Genomic DNA, 18207 nt, shown 5'->3' with positions numbered 1-18207 from the left:
AACAAATAAAGAAGCATCCAAATAGCTCTCTTAGCAGACCTGACAGACAAAAACAAGCAACTGTTTGCAGACAGTTAAAACATATGCTTTTCCAACATATTCTTCATTAACAAAACTGAATAGTTTAGAATTCTGGCTTTGGCAACTCTTTTTAGGCTTTTTATCTTTTAACATTACCCTACTAATGCTGTGATGCTTGTCCACAGATGGTATTCTACGATACGAACAATGCTGAAATTTTAACTGGTTCAGTAATACAAACGGCTTATTAATAATCAAATACATAAGGCAATTAGAGGAAAGGAACAAAACCATGGAAGCTAAAGTACAGCAAAACTAAAATCAGATTAGTTTGCTGCTAACCAGGTCAATGTGTAGCTTGATTAGGATAAATTTCAATCAGTTTAGGGCTAACAACATATAAATAGTCATCTTTCAAACAGCAGCAAAACAAAACCATTAATAAACTGAGCAAACAACATAACCCTCTGACAGAATATCTGACATGTTAACAATCTGGGAAGGAGAAATTTTAACATGAGCTTTACCTTGTTAAGACAATTAAGATTTAAAACAAAACCAATGCAATGGCTAATCACAGACTACCTACAGTGAAGCAGAAATTACATTTAAACTATCTGTGATCCCTAAGGAAAACTTTAGTCAAACTAGGTGCTGTCAGCAAGAAATACAGGGAAAACTCATGCAGCATCTGAATGCATTAAAAAAATTCATTTTAGAGTAGTGACTTCATTTTCTCACATGTCTGTACTGCTAATAGAACAATTAACTCTCCCACATTAACAGAAGCCTTATGAGAAAACTTTTTTTTTTAATGGAGAATTTTGAAGACTATTCATATAAAATCATTTGGCTAAACTGTGACTTAAAAAAACCCTGCAAATAGTTTTGGGAGAAGAAAGAAAATGTCAATTTCTGAAAAGCTAACACAGTTATATATTCAGCTGCCAATATGCACGACTAGTTTATAAAACTATGTCAGAATATACTTGCTTCCAAGAAGTATCAGCGAAGCAATGACACGCACAATGACTGAAGCCATCACTACTACTACAGAGAGAGTATTCCTTAAAAGATTCTTCTTTCAAATAAAAAGTGAAATCAGCTTAATTTTCCTTCACATAAGGGACAGCCAAGATCATCAAGAAGAGACAAAAGAGTAGAGAAATTTGTAGTCCAGTTTATGTTATGATATTCTGAGCAAATCATACAAGCACGAGTCTTCTTTTGAGCAATCCAGCTAAACCACTGCTCAGCATCACTCATTTCTAACACAGGAAATCTGTGTTAGAATCTGCAGTATCTCCAAGTAAGTTGGTTGAAATATAGACAGCTTCAGAAGCGGAGAACTGCACACTCAGTGTCAATCCTTCATTAAAGCAAGGTTCAGGGCACAGTAGAAGAACACATTTTATAAACTACGCATATTGCTCACACTTCTCTCTGCACAGCTGGAAAATACTCAACCTAGCTGATAGAAACTTTAGAAAAACACACACTTAAAAAGACTTCTGTTACCCATCCATCCACGCCATTGCTTTATTATTTTCTGTGTACATGCAGCAGTATTACTTCTGCCATCCAGCTTCAGCATGTAATCAAACTCATTAGTGCTCGACTGCATTACTTTCATTTGCAGCAATTATAATTCTAGTAACCATAAGCTATTAAAGCTTCATCATTTACACATTTAACTAATCATTATAGACAGCATTCTGTTGTGGAAAGAAGCTATCCAAGCTGCTACAGAAGTCAGTCAGGCATTCCCTTTCCTCTCCCAAATGTCAGCTGCATCAGCTGTTACAGATACGTACCAACTGTTTTCTGCCGGACTATGCTTCTCGCTTTCTCTGTTCCTGGAGAGCCGGTGGTGGTAGCACTGCGTTGTCTCATTGGTGCCTGCCCAGGCTGATCACGACTCCAGCCTCTAGAAAAGGACTTATCAACAGAAGATTTGGGGAATTCATGCCCAACTCCTGCAAAACCAGAATTGCAAATCTGTTCACCTCTATCCTGGTATCATCACCATGTATTTGTAGTTGTGTTCTCTCAAAGGGTTTTGAAGCTGGACAGAGTAAGTTATCAAAGCTGAACAGCTCAGTACTGGGATTTGAGAATATGAAACTAGTCAACCAGCATTAACACTGCAGGATACTCAACTTCTTCAGAAATTTTATGCTATTAAGCTACTGTGACTTTCTTTTCTGACCAATCAAGTGCAAAATCACAAGAAAATGGGGTTTAAAGGAGTTGTAGCTTAATAAAATGTGTAACTAGAGAAAAGCTTTTGTTTCCTGTTCCTATTAGACAAGGCAGACAAAATCATACATTACAAATCATTAATATTGCTGGGTTTTTCCCAAATAATTTTGTGACATTTGAGGACCAGGAAATAAAGATGGTATAATATTTTAACATAAAATGCAAAAGCAAAAAGAAAAAGAAAGGGATGATGGGCTGAGTGGACATTGACAAAGAAATACTACACTAAGATGAAAGACAGAACAAATTCAGATTTGACATTTATATTGAAGTAGGTAAAGCTCACATGAGGGATGGGATGGGATGGGATGGGATGGGATGGGATGGGATGGGATGGGATGGGATGGGATGGGATGGGATAGGATAGGATGGGATACGATAGGATAGGATAGGATAGGATAGGATAGGATAGGATAGGATAGGATAGGATAGGATAGGATAGGATAGGATAGGATAGGCCAGGTTGGAAAAGACCATCGAGATCATCAAGTCCAACCTATCATCCAGCATCATCTAATCAAACAAACCATGGCACCAAGTGCCTCATTCAGTGACTCCACCACCTCTGGAACTATCAAAATAACTGTATGCAAACCCAAAGTGAGCTAAAGAATATTTGCAATGTATTTTCTTATCCACACTAAATTCATATCCTGGAGAAGAGGAAGCTCAGGGGAGACTTTATTGCTGTCTACAACTACCTGAAGGGAGGTTGTAGCCAGGAGATGCTTGGTCTCTTTTCCCAGGCAACCAGCACCAGAACAAGAGGACACAGTCTCAAACTGCACCAGGGGAGGTTTAGGCTTGAGGTGAGGAGAAAATTCTTCACAGAGAGTTGTTAGCCATTGGAATGTGCTGCCCAGGGAGGTGGTGGAGTCACCGTCCCTGGAGATGTTCAAGAGGGAATTGGATGTGGCACTTGGTGCCATGGTTTAGTAGTCATGAGGTCTTGGGTGACAGGTAGGATTTGATGATCTCTGAGGTCTTTTCCAAGCTTATTGATTCTATGATTCATATAATCCAAAATTATACTTGATAAATTATTACAATCACTAAAAGGGCACCGTGTGAGGAGGCGAGTCCTGCCACATGTTCATTAGTATTAGCAAATGGTCAAAACCAAAGAAATCTGGCATAACTTGAATTATATTTATTACTTTACTAACTCTGCAATGCACATCTAATAATGGAGGCTTTCTCTGGAACTCCATTATGAAGGCTAATCTAAGCTTTTTTCATGTGGCTCAGTACGTGTAATAGAGATGATTCAAAGCTTTTCAAGCCTGTGTTTCAAAAACTAGATAAGATTTTGTTCCACATAAAAGTTCTTTTTTGTCTTTTTTAAACAGTGTCTTTTGCAAGAAAAAAACTGTATAGTATAGGAAGACAAAAATGCATGGTCTTTAACAACCTCTCATGATCAGCTACAGTACTTTTGTCCAGTTGTCACACACCAGAAGAACAAAATGGAAATGTTAGTAATGGCTCTTCCCAAGATGAGAGATTTGAAAGCATAAGAAACAAGCAAAAACATATGACAGGAATATCTGCTAAGAGAGGAAATCCACACAGATTACTTCTCACTGGCAAGAACTTTTTCTGCCATTTTTATTACTCATTCTAAGTATAATCCTGCCTCTTACTGTCAGATCTCAAAGTACTTTTTCCAACAAGAACAGTATTGCCACTCACACGATTGCTTATTGTCACATGAAGAAAGTCTCTGATCTGGGAAGAGAATCCAGGCTTTGCAACTCTCAATCCAGACCTCTGTCCAGAAGGACAAACTTCTTGGTCCTTATCAATTTCAGAACTGTATCATTATAAGCAAGCACGCACTTCTCTCCATATTATGTCCTACAGAGTATTTCTTGCATTGTTTAGGAACCAGTTTAAAAGCAGGATACTTTTAACAGTATGAACAGCACCATCCTCTTAAATAGCCTCAAGGTCACTTCAAGATAACCTGCCTTCACCATGGCTTAGTGATGAATTAGTACCCTAACAAAACTATGTTTATCTTGGAGAGCAGTGAAGGGGAAAAGAACCTGGAGGTCCTAGTGGATGGGAGGTTGACCATGAGCTGGCAGTGTGCTCTTTGGGCCAAGAAGGCCAATGCCATTCTGGGTTGTATTAGAAGGGGTGTGGCTAGTAGGTTGAGAGAGGTTCTCCTCCCACTCTACTCTGCCCTGGTGAGGCTGCATCTGGAGTATTGTGTCCAGTTCTGGGTCACTCAGTTGAGGAAGGACCTCAGGGAACTGCTTGAAAGAGTCCAGCACAGAGCCACAAAGATGTTTAATGGAGAGGAACATTTCCCTAAGGAGGAGACACTGAGGGAGCTGGGGCTCTCCAGCTTGGAAGAGGCTGAGGGGTGATCTCATTAATGTTTATAAATATGTGAAGGGTGAGTACCAAGAGGATGGAGTCAGGATCTTCTTGGTGATGCCCAATGACAGGATGAGGGGCAATGGGCGGAAGTTGAGGCATAGGAAGTTCCATGGCAACATGACGGTGAGGGTGACATAACACTGAAAGAGGCTGCCCAGGGGGGTGGTGGAGTCTCCCTCTCCGGAGATGTTCAAAACCCACCTGGATGCATTCCTGCGTGACCTGCTATAGGTGATCCTGCTCTGGCAGTGGGGTTGGTCTAGATGATCTTTCAAGGTCCCTTCCAGCCCCTAACATTCTGTGATTCTCTGATTTTTCCATCTTTAAACAACATTCATTGGATTTCAGGATCAATATTCCAACTGTGCTTGCAAAAGGCACTTGCTAGCTAGCTATATATACCAAATACATATATACACACTAAAAAGGCTAGACCAAAATTATGCCATGCTCAACACCTCATTACCTAATTAAGATTCAACTGATGCATGCACAGTGTTGACTTACCTTTGCCTTTGTGTTTTTTCTGCTTCTGCTCACTTAGTTTATCCAAGGGCAGGTCGCTGAGGTCCAGGCTATACAAGTTTCTAGCTAATACTTTAGTTAGTGTCTCCATTGTCAGGGACCACTCAGTGGCCAGCTCTTCCCAGTATGTCAGTGATGACATGACAGACAGCAAGTCATCCCAAAGTTCTCGAGAGATGTACACATTTAGATTTGCCTTGATCCAAGCTACTATAAGAGTCTAAAAGAATAAAGTGAGAAAAGTTGGGTTCTGAACATAAGATAACATTTAAATGTTGCTTCTTAAGAGGAAACTTCTAACTACCACTGAACTTTCTGTGCAGTCCTCACACTCTTTTTGTCACCAGCACACACAGACTTCTCATGAATTATCAAATGTTATGTTAACCTGGGCTTCTGCCTGAAGAGACAGAAGCATCAGGTTTGACTCATGAAAGACCTTTCAGTTATCCCACAAGTTTTGACTGTTTTGTAATACTGTTTCTCAATTAGTTCTCATCACATTTATATCCTGTGTATCCTTTTCTTTGCTCTGCTAAAGAGAGCTTACAGATCCTATTCACAGATAAGCCACCACAACAGCACTCTGAAACTTTGAAAGGATCTGCTACAGCTTACTGTAAGGAGTGAAAATTCAGTTGGTTAGGCATGGACAGCACAGATTTTGTGCTGACTTGAGCTAATTTAGCAATGGAAGCAGGCTAAGACTGCACAGACTGACAGTTACTCCAAATCAACTAAAGGATAGTTAATCTTTAATTTCACAGTACCCCAAAAGCCATTGTCATGGTGTCATTAAATATCAGACAAAGTAATAAATGTAGCCAGTTCTTTAAACCATACCATTCACATTATCTGGGTAATATGATCAACGTTTTAAGATGACAATACAGCCAACAGCAGTTGCTGCATCTAATCTAAAAATTAAGCTGAATTAAAGTGAATTTATGTTTAATTGCCTGGAAAAGAGGTCCTGCAAGTCTTCCAGCTAACGTGGAGTTTTTCCTTCCTTGATACTGCAAGAAAGTTTGGGGTGGTATTTTCAGCACAGATTCAGTAACCCTGAGTAGCACAAGTAGCATCTGTTCCCTGCAAAATATTAAACTCAGAGTCACTATTTTGTTATACTTCTGTATATACTTTTAAAGGTAATAACAGAGCTTGACTTGCTCAAGCACACTCCAAACAAGACAAAGTGATTATGAAACTGTTTATCTTGGTTGTTGCAAAAGAATTTACTCCAATCTTCTTTTCGCACCTGAGAGTGAGAAATCCCTGCTGCCCTCTAACATCTTCCACCAGGTCATTCAAGTGCTATCACCTCCAAAAACTCGAAACTACAGGCAAAGTTTCATTTTGCCAATCTGAATTTTAATTTTCTTTTATTTTTTTTCCCTTTTGGTAGGTTTGGGCAATGTTACACTAACACACTTCAGTTATTTAGCATGGCACAGTATTTGCCATCACAGTCTACAATCACTTCTTTACAGTGATGTGAAACCAGGGAAGAAAATATTACTTCAGTGGAATTTGTTTTCCATTATTACTCCCAAACTTCCCAATGGCTAGCCTTCAGCTGACTCCTACTTTTCTCACAAGAGGAGACAAGCTTCACATTCACATGAAATGTCAGCTCTACTTATCCAGAGGTTCAGGGAATGCAAGTGACAGAACAGAACAGAACAGGTTGAAAGAGACCTTTGAGATCATAAGAGTCCAACCTATCATCCAACACTATCTAATCAACTAAACCATGGCACCAAGCACCCCATCCAGTCTCCTCCTAAACACCTCCAGTGATGGTGACTATACAGCCTCCCTGGGCAGCACATTCCAATGGCCACTCTTTCTATGAAGAACTTCTTCCTAACATCCAGCCCAAACCTCTCCTGGCACAGCTTGAGACTGTGTCCTCTTGTTCTGGTGCTGGTTGCCTGGGAGAAGAGACCAGCCCCCACCTGGCTACAACCTCCCTTCAGGTAGTGTAGAGAGCAATAAGGTTTCCCTTGAGCCTCCTCTTCTCCAGGCTAAGCAACCCCAGCTCCTTCAGGCTCTCCTCATAGGGCTTGTGCTCCAAACCCCTCCCCAGCTTTGTTGCCCTTCTCTGGAGATGTTCCAGCAAATCAACATCTTTCCTAAACTGAGGGGCCCAGAACTGGACACAGTACTCAAGGTACTCTCATTCTGAGAGAATGAAAGTCAAGTCAAAATGGAGTAAAACAGCCATTTGAAATTCCCTTACCACTGCTTCCTTACAATACACTAACTCATTAGAGACAGCTTTTTAAAGGAAAGGGGGAAATAATAGGAATTAATATGGAAGCGCAGTCCCTTGTACCTGGCTAGGCACCTTAAGCAAAGGAAAGGAACAAAAGAGTTAAACAGTACACAGACTCCTGTACACAATTCCAGCTAAAGAGCAACCCACATCTGATTGTCACAGTTCCCCATGCTTGTCTGAGGATTGTTTATTTTTAAATGAGGCCGTGAAGCTTCCTATGTGTTTTTGTATTTTAGCACTTCAACAGATGAGGAAAATGCCCTAGAAAAAAAAGTAATTAGGAGCTCCTTAACAATAGGCTGTACAGCCTAGGACATTCATTTTTTTCACTATGGGCTAAGCTGGCTGAAACTAGCTAGGTGCCTACTACCAGCTTTAACAGAGCAGACAACCTCTTTCCCTGCGCTAAGTTGCCTGTATCGACTGGTTTAGATAAACTGGTTCACACAGTCAATACCACCCCACTGTGTTTACTACCCAAGTAAATTTTCACACTTCTCTTTAGAGCAAGTAATCTAAGAGAAAAGCATTAGCAGTTTACCATGTCTTCTTGTCCATAGTCACTTGGACTACCATGTGCCGGTAGATATTAAGAATGCGTTTACACATATCAGTGTGTTCGTCCAGCAGAGCTTTGATTTCATTTGCAGGTTCAAGAAAGAATATATTTGATGAATTTATTATAAAAACCTGCAAGTAGAAAAGAGTGGATGTTAGGGGCTAGAAGCACTTTGGTGTTTTCAGGAATTCTCTTGAATCATAGAATCAATAAGGTTGGAAAAGACCGCAAAGATCATCAAGTCCAACCTATCACCCAACACCTCATGACTACTAAACCATGGCACCAAGTGCCATGTCCAGTTCCCTCTTGAACACCTCCAGGGATGGTGACTCCACCACCTCTCTGGGCAGCACATTCCAACAGCTAACAACTCTCTCTGTGACGAACTTTCTCCTCACCTCAAGCCTAAACTTCCCCTGGTGCAGTTTGAGACTGTGTTCTCTTGTTCTGGTGCTGATTGCCTGGGAGAAGAGACCAGCCCCCTCCTGGCTACAACCACCCTTCAGGCAGTTGTAGACAGCAATAAGGTTCAATTGTCAGTAACCAGAAACAGAAAATGTCACCACCAGAAAAGGCTGCACATTTAAACATAAGGTAGCTCAATGTGATGACAAACATAAGGGAAACTTTTTCACTGCGAGGGTGACAGAGCACTGGAACAGGCTGCCCAGAGAGGTTGTGGAATCTCCTCCTGAGGCATTCAAAACCTGCTTGGATGCATTCCTCTGTGACCTACTCTAGGCGCTCTTGCTCTGGCAGGGAGGTTGGGCTAAATGATCTTTTGAAGTCCCTTCCAACCCCCATCATTCTGTGATAGAGCAACAATAAGGCTGATTCCCCCACCACCACCACCTTTTTTTTTCCTACAAAGCATATTTGCATCTTTTTGCTCTCATATTTACACAGTACACTCAATTACTCATTACAATTAATATAATGAATGAAAAATGTCCCCCACAAAGCAGAGAAAACCACCCACGTGCAGCTGGGGGAAGAGAGCTTCATGTACTGGCAACAAGAGCTTTATTGTTAGCATCAAAATGAAATATCAAGTCTACTTCATACCTGCAATACTGACTGCACTCCAGCTCGTACATTTTGCTCTTCAGTATCAGCTTTGGACATTTTATACATAGTGTCTTCGTAACAGCCATTTCTTGCCCATTTTGAATTTCTAACGTGACTGGAGTTCATCCCTTTCTCCTGGAAATTTTTATTTAGTTGTAAAACCCAGAGAGTTTGGGTTTATATTTAAGGGGAAAAAGGATATTAAAAAAACACAGAATGTTTAAGATGCATCTTGACACAACTATATTTTATATTGATAAATACATTTTAAGATGTTTGGAGGAATTATTTTAAAGCAGCTGGATGAAATTACTATTTTCCTCATCCTTTCATGTGAATATAATCTTTACACAGCTAAAGTCTGGCATTATTTATAATCCATATCTTGAAAATATAGTTCATAAAACTATATTGAGTATTTATTTAACTGTAACTAACCATACTAAAAATCTACTGATAATGGATCAAATTGGTAGCTCATTCATGCATTGCTTAATTACCACTGTATTTCACCAGCAGATACTCTTGACATCAAATTAAACCACACACAATCTGTTGAGGAGCACACTCATCTGTCTACTAGCACATCAAAAAGATGTACAAATATTAGCCAATGATATTTTACCTCCTCTCTTTCTTTTGCTTTGTCTGATGAATTGTGGTCAACAACGTTTTCATCACAATCTATAGTTGTGCACTGCATTACTTCTTCGGGTTCTTTCATAAATAAAGGCTTGTCTTCTTGCTGAATCCATTCCTGATACACCTTTACCACTTTCCTCATGGCAGCTGCTTCACATATTGGCAACAGGAATGCCTATGAGTAGAAAAAGAAACAAAAAACTAAAATCAAACCAGCTGCAATACTTGAAATCAAGTTGGGTTCTATAATGTACACATTCTAAGGGTTAAGGGGGGGAAAAAGACAGCCACTGTAGGACCTTAACAAATGAACTCCTTCTAACCTTGCTCGCTTTCATCTGTAAACTAAAAACATGAAAAACCAAGAAAACTTGTCAAGAAAGCACTTTGAAAACTTCACTGCCAAAGAAAGATACTGGAATTAGATTTAGCAACAAGCTCTTTACCATGAGGGCAGTGGAAATTTGGAAAGGGTTGTCCAGGGAGGTGGCTGAAGCCCCATCCCTGGAGATACCCAAAGTGAGGCTTGACAAGGTTCTGGGCAACCTGATCTAGTTGAGGATGTCCTTGCTTACTGCTGAGGGGGTTGGACTAGGTGACCTTTAGAGGTCTCTTAAAACCCAAACCAATCCCTGACTCTATGAATCCATATGGACACACCTAACTCAACGTTTAGCCTACTGAAATCATGACTCAAACACTTCTCAAACGTTGGCAAAACAAATGAGCAGAAGTTTCTATTACATCTTCCATTCAGAGGACCTGGTAACAGTAGAGTTAAATCAGTCCTAAGTGACTAAGAAAAAGGCAAGTGACACATTACTGGGTAGGCATGCATCTTACTTTTACATAAATGAAATTTCATTAAAAAGTATCCTTAAAAAGGTCTTTAAAAGTCTACAGAATGATTGTTTTTTAAAATCCTGCATTTCAGTGTGTGTGATGGCTGATCACTGCCCTCTTCAGGAGGTTGTCTGTGTCTGCTACACTCAAAACTAGTCAGATACCCAAAAAACTTTTAACCTGTTAGGTTTTAACAAGCTATAAATACCTTTACCAGAGATCACAATGCCCTAATTGCATCACAAAAAGAAGAGGCAAACACATGGTTTTATGGAGTCTGTGGTGTGAATGTCAAAAACTCATTGTCCATGTTTTTAAGGAGTGCCCAGCTGACACAAGAAGTATGTTCTCTCTCTGGAAATAGACATTTCATACCAGTATCACACTAAAAAGAGCTGTGGTGTGTATTACAGAATTCAGCTGACAAGTTTATAATTCACACACTATCACTTAGCATGTCTAACAGTCTTCTGCAAGCCCAGAAACTTTTTTTGCACCCTGTAGTGTGATACACAAAACTTTTTTCCTACAATCTTCCCATCATTCACTGTAACTGAAACCTTCTCCTGATTGGAGTAACTTGGCTGCAGTGTCTTAGGAACATGACAAATATCTGGCATATTAGAAATGAATTTACACTGAAAGCTTCTGCCTAAATGATGACTTACAAAAAGATCTCCTAAATGCAGATGAAAGCTAAATAAATGACTCACAGAGTCCCTTGTGAAAAGAATGAAGAAGTTTCTAAACAGACCATCAATAATTTAGACTCTACATTCAGTGCCTCAGACTCTGTAAACCCTTGAGCAGCAGCTGAACTCAGGCAACATCTTTATCTCCTTCACAGATTCATATGATTCATACAACACCAGGTTGGAAAGGACCTTAAGGATCATCTAGTCCAACCTTTCAGGGTAAGAACATAGTTTAAATGAGCTGACCCAGTACCCTATCAAGCTGGACCTTGAAACTGTCTTCTCCTTCACGTGACCAAGCTCTTCAACACATTGGACATCAAAAAGCTTCTGACATGTTTGCCTCATTCAAAACCATCCACTTCATCCAAATATACCAGAGGTTTTTAAATGCTTACTTTTCAGTGGCTGAAAGCAATTAATGTCTCACATTTAAACTAAGTATAACTTTTCTTATTATTCAGAAAAGTCCCTGCATCTATTGATCTACAGCATAGGGCATAAAGAAAGTCTATCTTTTCACATTGTGTCACCTTCTATAGCTATCTGTCCCACTCTCATGAACACCATCTCTTTAAATAAACTACTCTTCAACAGCTGCAGACTCCCACAGGAGGCCTATTTTCATTTGTTTGCTTGTGAGCTCTAATAGCTATAGGGCTGATGTATGAAAAGATGAGAGAGTCCTACCTATAAGGAACTGCAAAATCCAAATTAGATGTTGTTGAACTGGTTATTAAAGAAATAAAACCAGAAAAATCAAGGACTGAGGGTATTACACACAGAAAATGTTTCAGGATTTTAACGGGGAGGGGGAGGGGAGGGGGGGGAAGGGGAAGGGGAGGGGAAGGGGGGGGAAGGGGAGGGGAAGGGGAGGGGAAGGGGAGGGGAGGGGAGGGGAGGGGAGGGGAGGGGAGGGGAGGGGAGGGGAGGGGAGGGGAGGGGAGGGGAGGGGAGGGGAGGGAAGGGGAGGGAAGGGGAAGGGAAGGGGAGGGAAGGGGAAGGGAAGGGAAGGGAAGGGAAGGGAAGGGAAGGGAAGGGAAGGGAAGGGAAGGGAAGGGAAGGGAAGGGAAGGGAAGGGAAGGGAAGGGAAGGGAAGGGAAGGGAAGGGAAGGGAAGGGAAGGGAAGGGAAGGGAAGGGAAGGGAAGGGAAGGGAAGGGAAGGGAAGGGAAGGGAAGGGAAGGGAAGGGAAGGGAAGGGAAGGGAAGGGAAGGGAAGGGAAGGGAAGGGAAGGGAAGGGAAGGGAAGGGAAGGGAAGGGAAGGGAAGGGAAGGGAAGGGAAGGGAAGGGAAGGGAAGGGAAGGGAAGGGAAGGGAAGGGAAGGGAAGGGAAGGGAAGGGAAGGGAAGGGAAGGGAAGGGAAGGGAAGGGAAGGGAAGGGAAGGGAAGGGAAGGGAAGGGAAGGGAAGGGAAGGGAAGGGAAGGGAAGGGAAGGGAAGGGAAGGTTCGGAGAGGATGAGACCAGGTTGGAAGAGACCTTCAAGATCATCACATCCAACCTATCATCCAACACCACCTAATCAACTAACCCATGCAACCAAGCACCCCAACCAGTCTCCTCCTAAACACCTCCAAGAATAGACAAAACATTTCTGTTTGTATAATGTTTTACTTACCAAATGCTCTTGAAAAAAACCCCATGACATAATGACCACTTATGACAGAATATGCATTATTCCTGCTTTTTAAAGAGGGTTCTTTACCTGTCGAAAGATCTCGGTCAGAAAATTAACATTGCTCCTTTTAGAAGAAAACACTTTTCGGACAATTTCAATATCAGTCAGATGCTCTTCATCAATACTGCAGAGACTGGAAGAACTCGGCTCTCTCTCTGTTAGAGTACTTGTGTTAGAATGAGATTGTTCTGGCTCTGCATTTTTATCCTGCTTATCAGTACTGTCGTTTTTGCTGTCCTCCCTCGAAGCCATGCTAGCAGCTGCTCTCTGAAACAACAATTGAGGAAGAATTCATAGCTCATCTTTAGCACAACCACCAAACAGTACAGTCTAAGTTACACAATGCTAGAATTCAAAGCAGTACAAAGATTTCAGGAGTGTGTGATGGGGGAAATCACCACATTTCAAGGCTTCTTATCATGGTATCATAGTATCAGTCAGGGTTGGAAGGGACTACAGGGATCATCTAGTTCCAACCCCCTTGCCATGGGCAGGGACACCCCACACTAGATCAGGCTGGCCAGAGCCTCATCCAGCCTGGTCTTAAACACCTCCAGGGATGGGGCCTCAACCACCTCCCTGGACAACCCATTCCAGGGCTTCACCACTCTCATGGTGAAGAATTTCCTCCTCACGTCTAAGTCTATTTGATTAAAACCAAAATAGTAGAATTAAAAAAGCAAAATCCAAACCACCCCAAACCCAAAGCAGCATCAGAGTGAGTCCTTCTAAAATGAACTCACAGGCAGAAAATTTGTTTATAAATCATTTAATTCTTCATGAGCTGTAGTTATTGGAGGACTACACACTATGGACATACCAATTAAGAGAAAAAAATGAAGACAAACTCCTTTTTTTTATATACATATTTGATTTTACCTGAATATTCTTTGGCACATTTTCACCTTCCATCCCAGGAATATGAGGTCCTGTATGAGGTTTTGGCTCAAGCCAGAAAGACACCAACCACCGAATGACAATAACACGAGCCTTGATAAAAGGTTCTTTTGTGCAATACATTGCCTCATTGGTTTCAGCATCTTTCTTAACTATTACATAGTGTGGCTTTGGTCTCATTTGTGGTATATCTGTAAGGAAACACAACATCTTGAAAGTATGTGCAGAGAGAAACCTCTCTATAAGAAAGAAATCCTAGACTAGAGAATAAGACATCAAAAGGCTGTCATTTTCTCCTAGAAGTAGGTGGTATTTTTGGTGCAACAGACAGCAGCTTGGTTTGGCTATGTAAAATCTTCTTTATTTTTTAAACCTGAAAGTGGCTTCTCTACCCTTACATCCTTGTTTGACTTTTGGTTTCCTTAAACAAGTAAACACATTTTTCAGGCTTTCTCACTCTTTTTAAAGCTATGTGCTGTAGTTAATATCTAAAGAAAAACTCCAGGAAACTCACTACTTCGCACTTCCATTGAAAACTACAAAGAAGTTCCAAGTGGCAAAATAACTTTACTGGATTAGGACATGGCCCATACAAGAAAAGTATTTTCATACAGAATTAAGATATTTTGAAAAATAAGAAATTTGACAAAGTGTTTATAGTTGTTTAAGTTACTAAGCAATAATTTATGTAACTTAAATCATTTTGCAGCCTTTTGGGAGTCCTACGTGTCACTTTTCCCCTACTACCAAACCTACTGGGAAAAGCAGATGCAGTTCAGATGTTTGGGATCATCATATCTCCTAATGCATCCCTAGAAGTATCTCTGTGTTGGTCTGCAGCAATCCACAATACAGCAGTGTAATTTAGTGATACGGCTGCAGAGTTCTTTACAGATACAGATCCCAACACCTCATCATGGCTACAATGGGAGAGCTTGGATTCCTAACAGCATTTTAACAGTAGATGCAATAAACACAGCCCCTCCTGGCCCTGAAAACAGGTGAAAGATGAATAGATCAGGGAGAAATACTGCTCCAAAGCCATCTGAGTTTCACAACCTCATCTGCACTAGCAAATTTTGCTGGAGTTGGCTGCCAGAGCCAGGGCACATGCATCTTTCTGTAACTTAGCTGAAAGATGATTCTCTACTGGCTTGCAGGGAATGTAATAAATGCCCAGCAGCATGCCAGCTGGCAGAACTGTGGTTATTTGTAGTCTATGACCTACAACTCCACTTTCTCCATCCCATGTTCTACATGACAGTTCAGAACTGTTTAGCTCTTGTTTCCCTACTGTGTTAGCAACAAAAGATGCTGACAGTCTCATCAGCATTCCTGAATATGCTTCATAGCAATGACATTGACACCCATGGTAAAAACATTACAAAGATAGGGGTCAGGACACATACAGAGACAGTTTGTAAATTGTGCATTATGCACATTCCTACAGGGACAAATATCAACAGGCCAGTTCAACTCCAATGCTGCAAAATGTCATTTCACAACCCAGGACAGGGCGCTGAACAGTTCTGCAATCCTAAGCAATCTGAAGCAGCTACAAAACTTCCAAGGGTGAATGACATTTCTCTGGGAGCTATATGCCAGCTCTGCTTCTAGTTCTAGAAAGACAAGTGTGAACTCTGCTCTGATTATACAAGTAATAGGACTGATTATGACATGTGCAGTCAGGACACAGTCGCTGCTGGCATTTCAGTATCATGATTTTCATCTGGTGACAACACACACACATCACCACCAAAAAAACCCAAAGCAAAACAAAACAAAAAGGAAAATAAGAAAGATAAAATAAAAGAAGAAGACATGGAAAGTGATGGTCCTATCCAGATATGAAGAGTGACAGATTGGATGGTATTTCGCACTGCCTCACCTCTCCCATAGGTTGCAGTACATGGGTAAGAGGTAAATTGTGTGGTTTTACAGGCCAGAAGGCAGTTCAAAGATACTAATGGAGGAAGTCAAAGAAGATGCAAAGTGGTGATCTCAAGGGTCTTTTCCAACCTGGTTAATTCTATTCTATTCTAATTATATCTTTCTAATGCAAGGTCAAGAGTTGTTGCAAGAGATACAGCATAACTTCTGCCAGATCATGGTATCATAACTTATGGCTTTTAAGTCAATACAGCCTGCTGCTGTAAAGGTTTCCTTTTTAACATTACAAATACAAAACCCAACATGCAGCACCAGAACTGAGGATATGCAAGCTGTTGTCTCTCAGTGTCATTTCAAGAACTATACACAGAAGTAGTGATAAACTCATTGTGATGCTGCTAAACTGAAGAATGGTTCCAGAACAGACATTAAAGTTACATCCACAATTACTAGTGGAACAAAGCTACATGACTCCTGCACACCATTCACCTAAGTAAGAAAAGCACAGAATACTTTTTGAAAGCTTACAGAGAGTTTATTTACTACAAATAAAACCACTACACTGTTTTTTGTTCTGTGAAAAGCAGCAGGCTAGTATGAGAAGTAAAAATTAATATATCCTAAGTAGAAGCATCTAACAGCACAAGCAGTGAAAAAAGGAAGCAAATGGCTGGAAGTGCAGTAATCAAAAAACAAAAACCAGTTCTTTCTGGTATCTATTAGCATCCATCAGCATATGAAGGCTGAAGTGTTGGCATTATTCTCAAAAGAACAAGACATCCAGTAGATGTGCAGCAAACATGTCTTTGCAGCACAGTCTCCTTCTGTATCTTCTTGATATCATCTCAGAGCATCCTCTCTACTTCCTCTCAACTGTATTACGTGCTGCAGCTACTTCTCAGCCTTTCTTCTACTCCTTCAGTCTTTTCTTGTATTCTCACACTTCTGTCCATATTGGAAGTAGAAGTCAAGGCTCCAGATGAGGACACTGATGCAAAAACAAAGCAAAACAGAAGCTTATTAGATTTACTCAAATAGCACAAGTGGAAATATTCCCCTTCCTCAACGTCCCATTTTTCCTTTCTATTTTGTTTTGGGCGTGTCCCACACCCCACCCTTCCCCTCTGGGAATTTTACATGGGCTGGTGCCAAAATCAGCAGGAAGCCAGCTGTAAGAGGTGGAAGACACACACAGGGTAGAAAGTGAAAAGGCTAGCAAAAGCACGGTAGTGATGGTGGATGCTTGTAGTTTTGACCATGCTTACTTTTTAAGGCAATCAAGGGCTCAGAAGGAATGAAGAGCTGCAGAGAGCTGTAGGACAGCCCACTTTATTATCTCCTTGCAAATGAAAGAGCTCATCTAAATGGCTCAGAAATGGCACACAAAAGGCACATTACTCTAACAGAAGAAACAATGCTTCTGGAATCTTACTGCCTATCTGTAGTTTACTAAACAGTTTCTAAAGACACTATTGCTGAAGCTAAACAGTTGTTAAAACCCATTCAAAACAAAACAAAAAACACCCCAACAGTCTCATGGGTTCTTGTATGCCTCACTTCAAATAGGTTCTGGTAAGTGAAATGCTTGGTATTTGTTACTGTAACCAATATCTGAAATTCTGCCTTAACAGAAAGAAGTAGTAAAGACTGTTTTAAAATACCTCAATGCAATATATTATCTCCAGTAAAGCCCTGCATAAGTGCTTGCTTACTAAAACTACTGGTTTGATTCATAACTCATAACTTCTCTGGAAGTAAAAAACATTACATCAGCAAAGGACTGGTTTTAGTAGCAGACTCAGTGCCCAAGTTTGCCCTGTTTTCTGCCTAAATGATGTCAATCTTGTCCACAACAGGCACAGGACTGTTTTTAAACTGGGTGGGAAGAGGCATGCCAGAGAAGAACAACTCTGAAGAGAAAAGACTATTCTACTTACCAGTGTTTCTGCTGCTTTCATTACTGCATCCTTCCCAAAATTCTTTGCACAGTTTAAGGCTCTGACAGCAGCTTTGGAGATCTATGCCCATTTCTTCTTGGTCCCCATTGTCCTCTTCTTGATAAAGTTTCTTGTTTATGGTTCATAGAGAACTGCAGCAATACTTCTGTGGAAAACTCAGTCAGGATCTTCACAGAAAGAGAAAATAGTTTCCACATTTCTTGTTTGAGGTTGTCAAGCAGCAGTAGGTTTTCTTTCTCAGCATTGCTTGCCATCCTTCTTGTATCTATTTTATCACAGAACCTCTTCAGTATCTTCAAACAACTCTGGTTCTATTGTTGTTTATGGATGGGTTTATACTGTTTCTTCTGCCCTAGATGAGAAGGTCCACTGTTTGTCTTTCCCAAGGAGAACAGGGTTGTGAAATACCCATCTCTGAAGAAAGCCACAATCCAAATGCATGGACTGGCAGCTACTAAGACCTTTTCCACAAACTCCTCTGCCAGCTTGGTTTCAGAAT

The 18207-nt window shown here is 40.7% G+C and overlaps 1 protein-coding gene across 9 annotated transcripts in view; it reads right to left on the bottom strand.

Moving 5' to 3' along the window:
* Positions 1-18207, bottom strand: part of RALGAPA1 (Ral GTPase activating protein catalytic subunit alpha 1) — a 142086-nt gene that overhangs the window by 97332 nt on the left and 26547 nt on the right. For all 9 annotated transcript variants that reach the window (XM_054162060.1, XM_054162062.1, XM_054162061.1 and 6 more), the window contains exons 9-16: positions 13843-14051; positions 12991-13230; positions 9733-9924; positions 9105-9242; positions 8019-8167; positions 6156-6285; positions 5179-5416; positions 1836-1997 (exon numbers count right to left, since the gene is read on the bottom strand). In XM_054162060.1, coding sequence (XP_054018035.1) covers positions 1836-1997; positions 5179-5416; positions 6156-6285; positions 8019-8167; positions 9105-9242; positions 9733-9924; positions 12991-13230; positions 13843-14051 — 1458 coding nt within the window. The remainder of the gene's footprint in view (positions 1-1835; positions 1998-5178; positions 5417-6155; positions 6286-8018; positions 8168-9104; positions 9243-9732; positions 9925-12990; positions 13231-13842; positions 14052-18207) is intronic.

The sequence above is a fragment of the Dryobates pubescens genome, chromosome 5 (assembly GCF_014839835.1).
Source record: "Dryobates pubescens isolate bDryPub1 chromosome 5, bDryPub1.pri, whole genome shotgun sequence".
Classification (NCBI taxonomy): domain Eukaryota; kingdom Metazoa; phylum Chordata; class Aves; order Piciformes; family Picidae; genus Dryobates; species Dryobates pubescens.
Note: the sequence above shows the minus strand (reverse complement) of the source record. Positions and strands in the feature narration are given on the sequence as shown.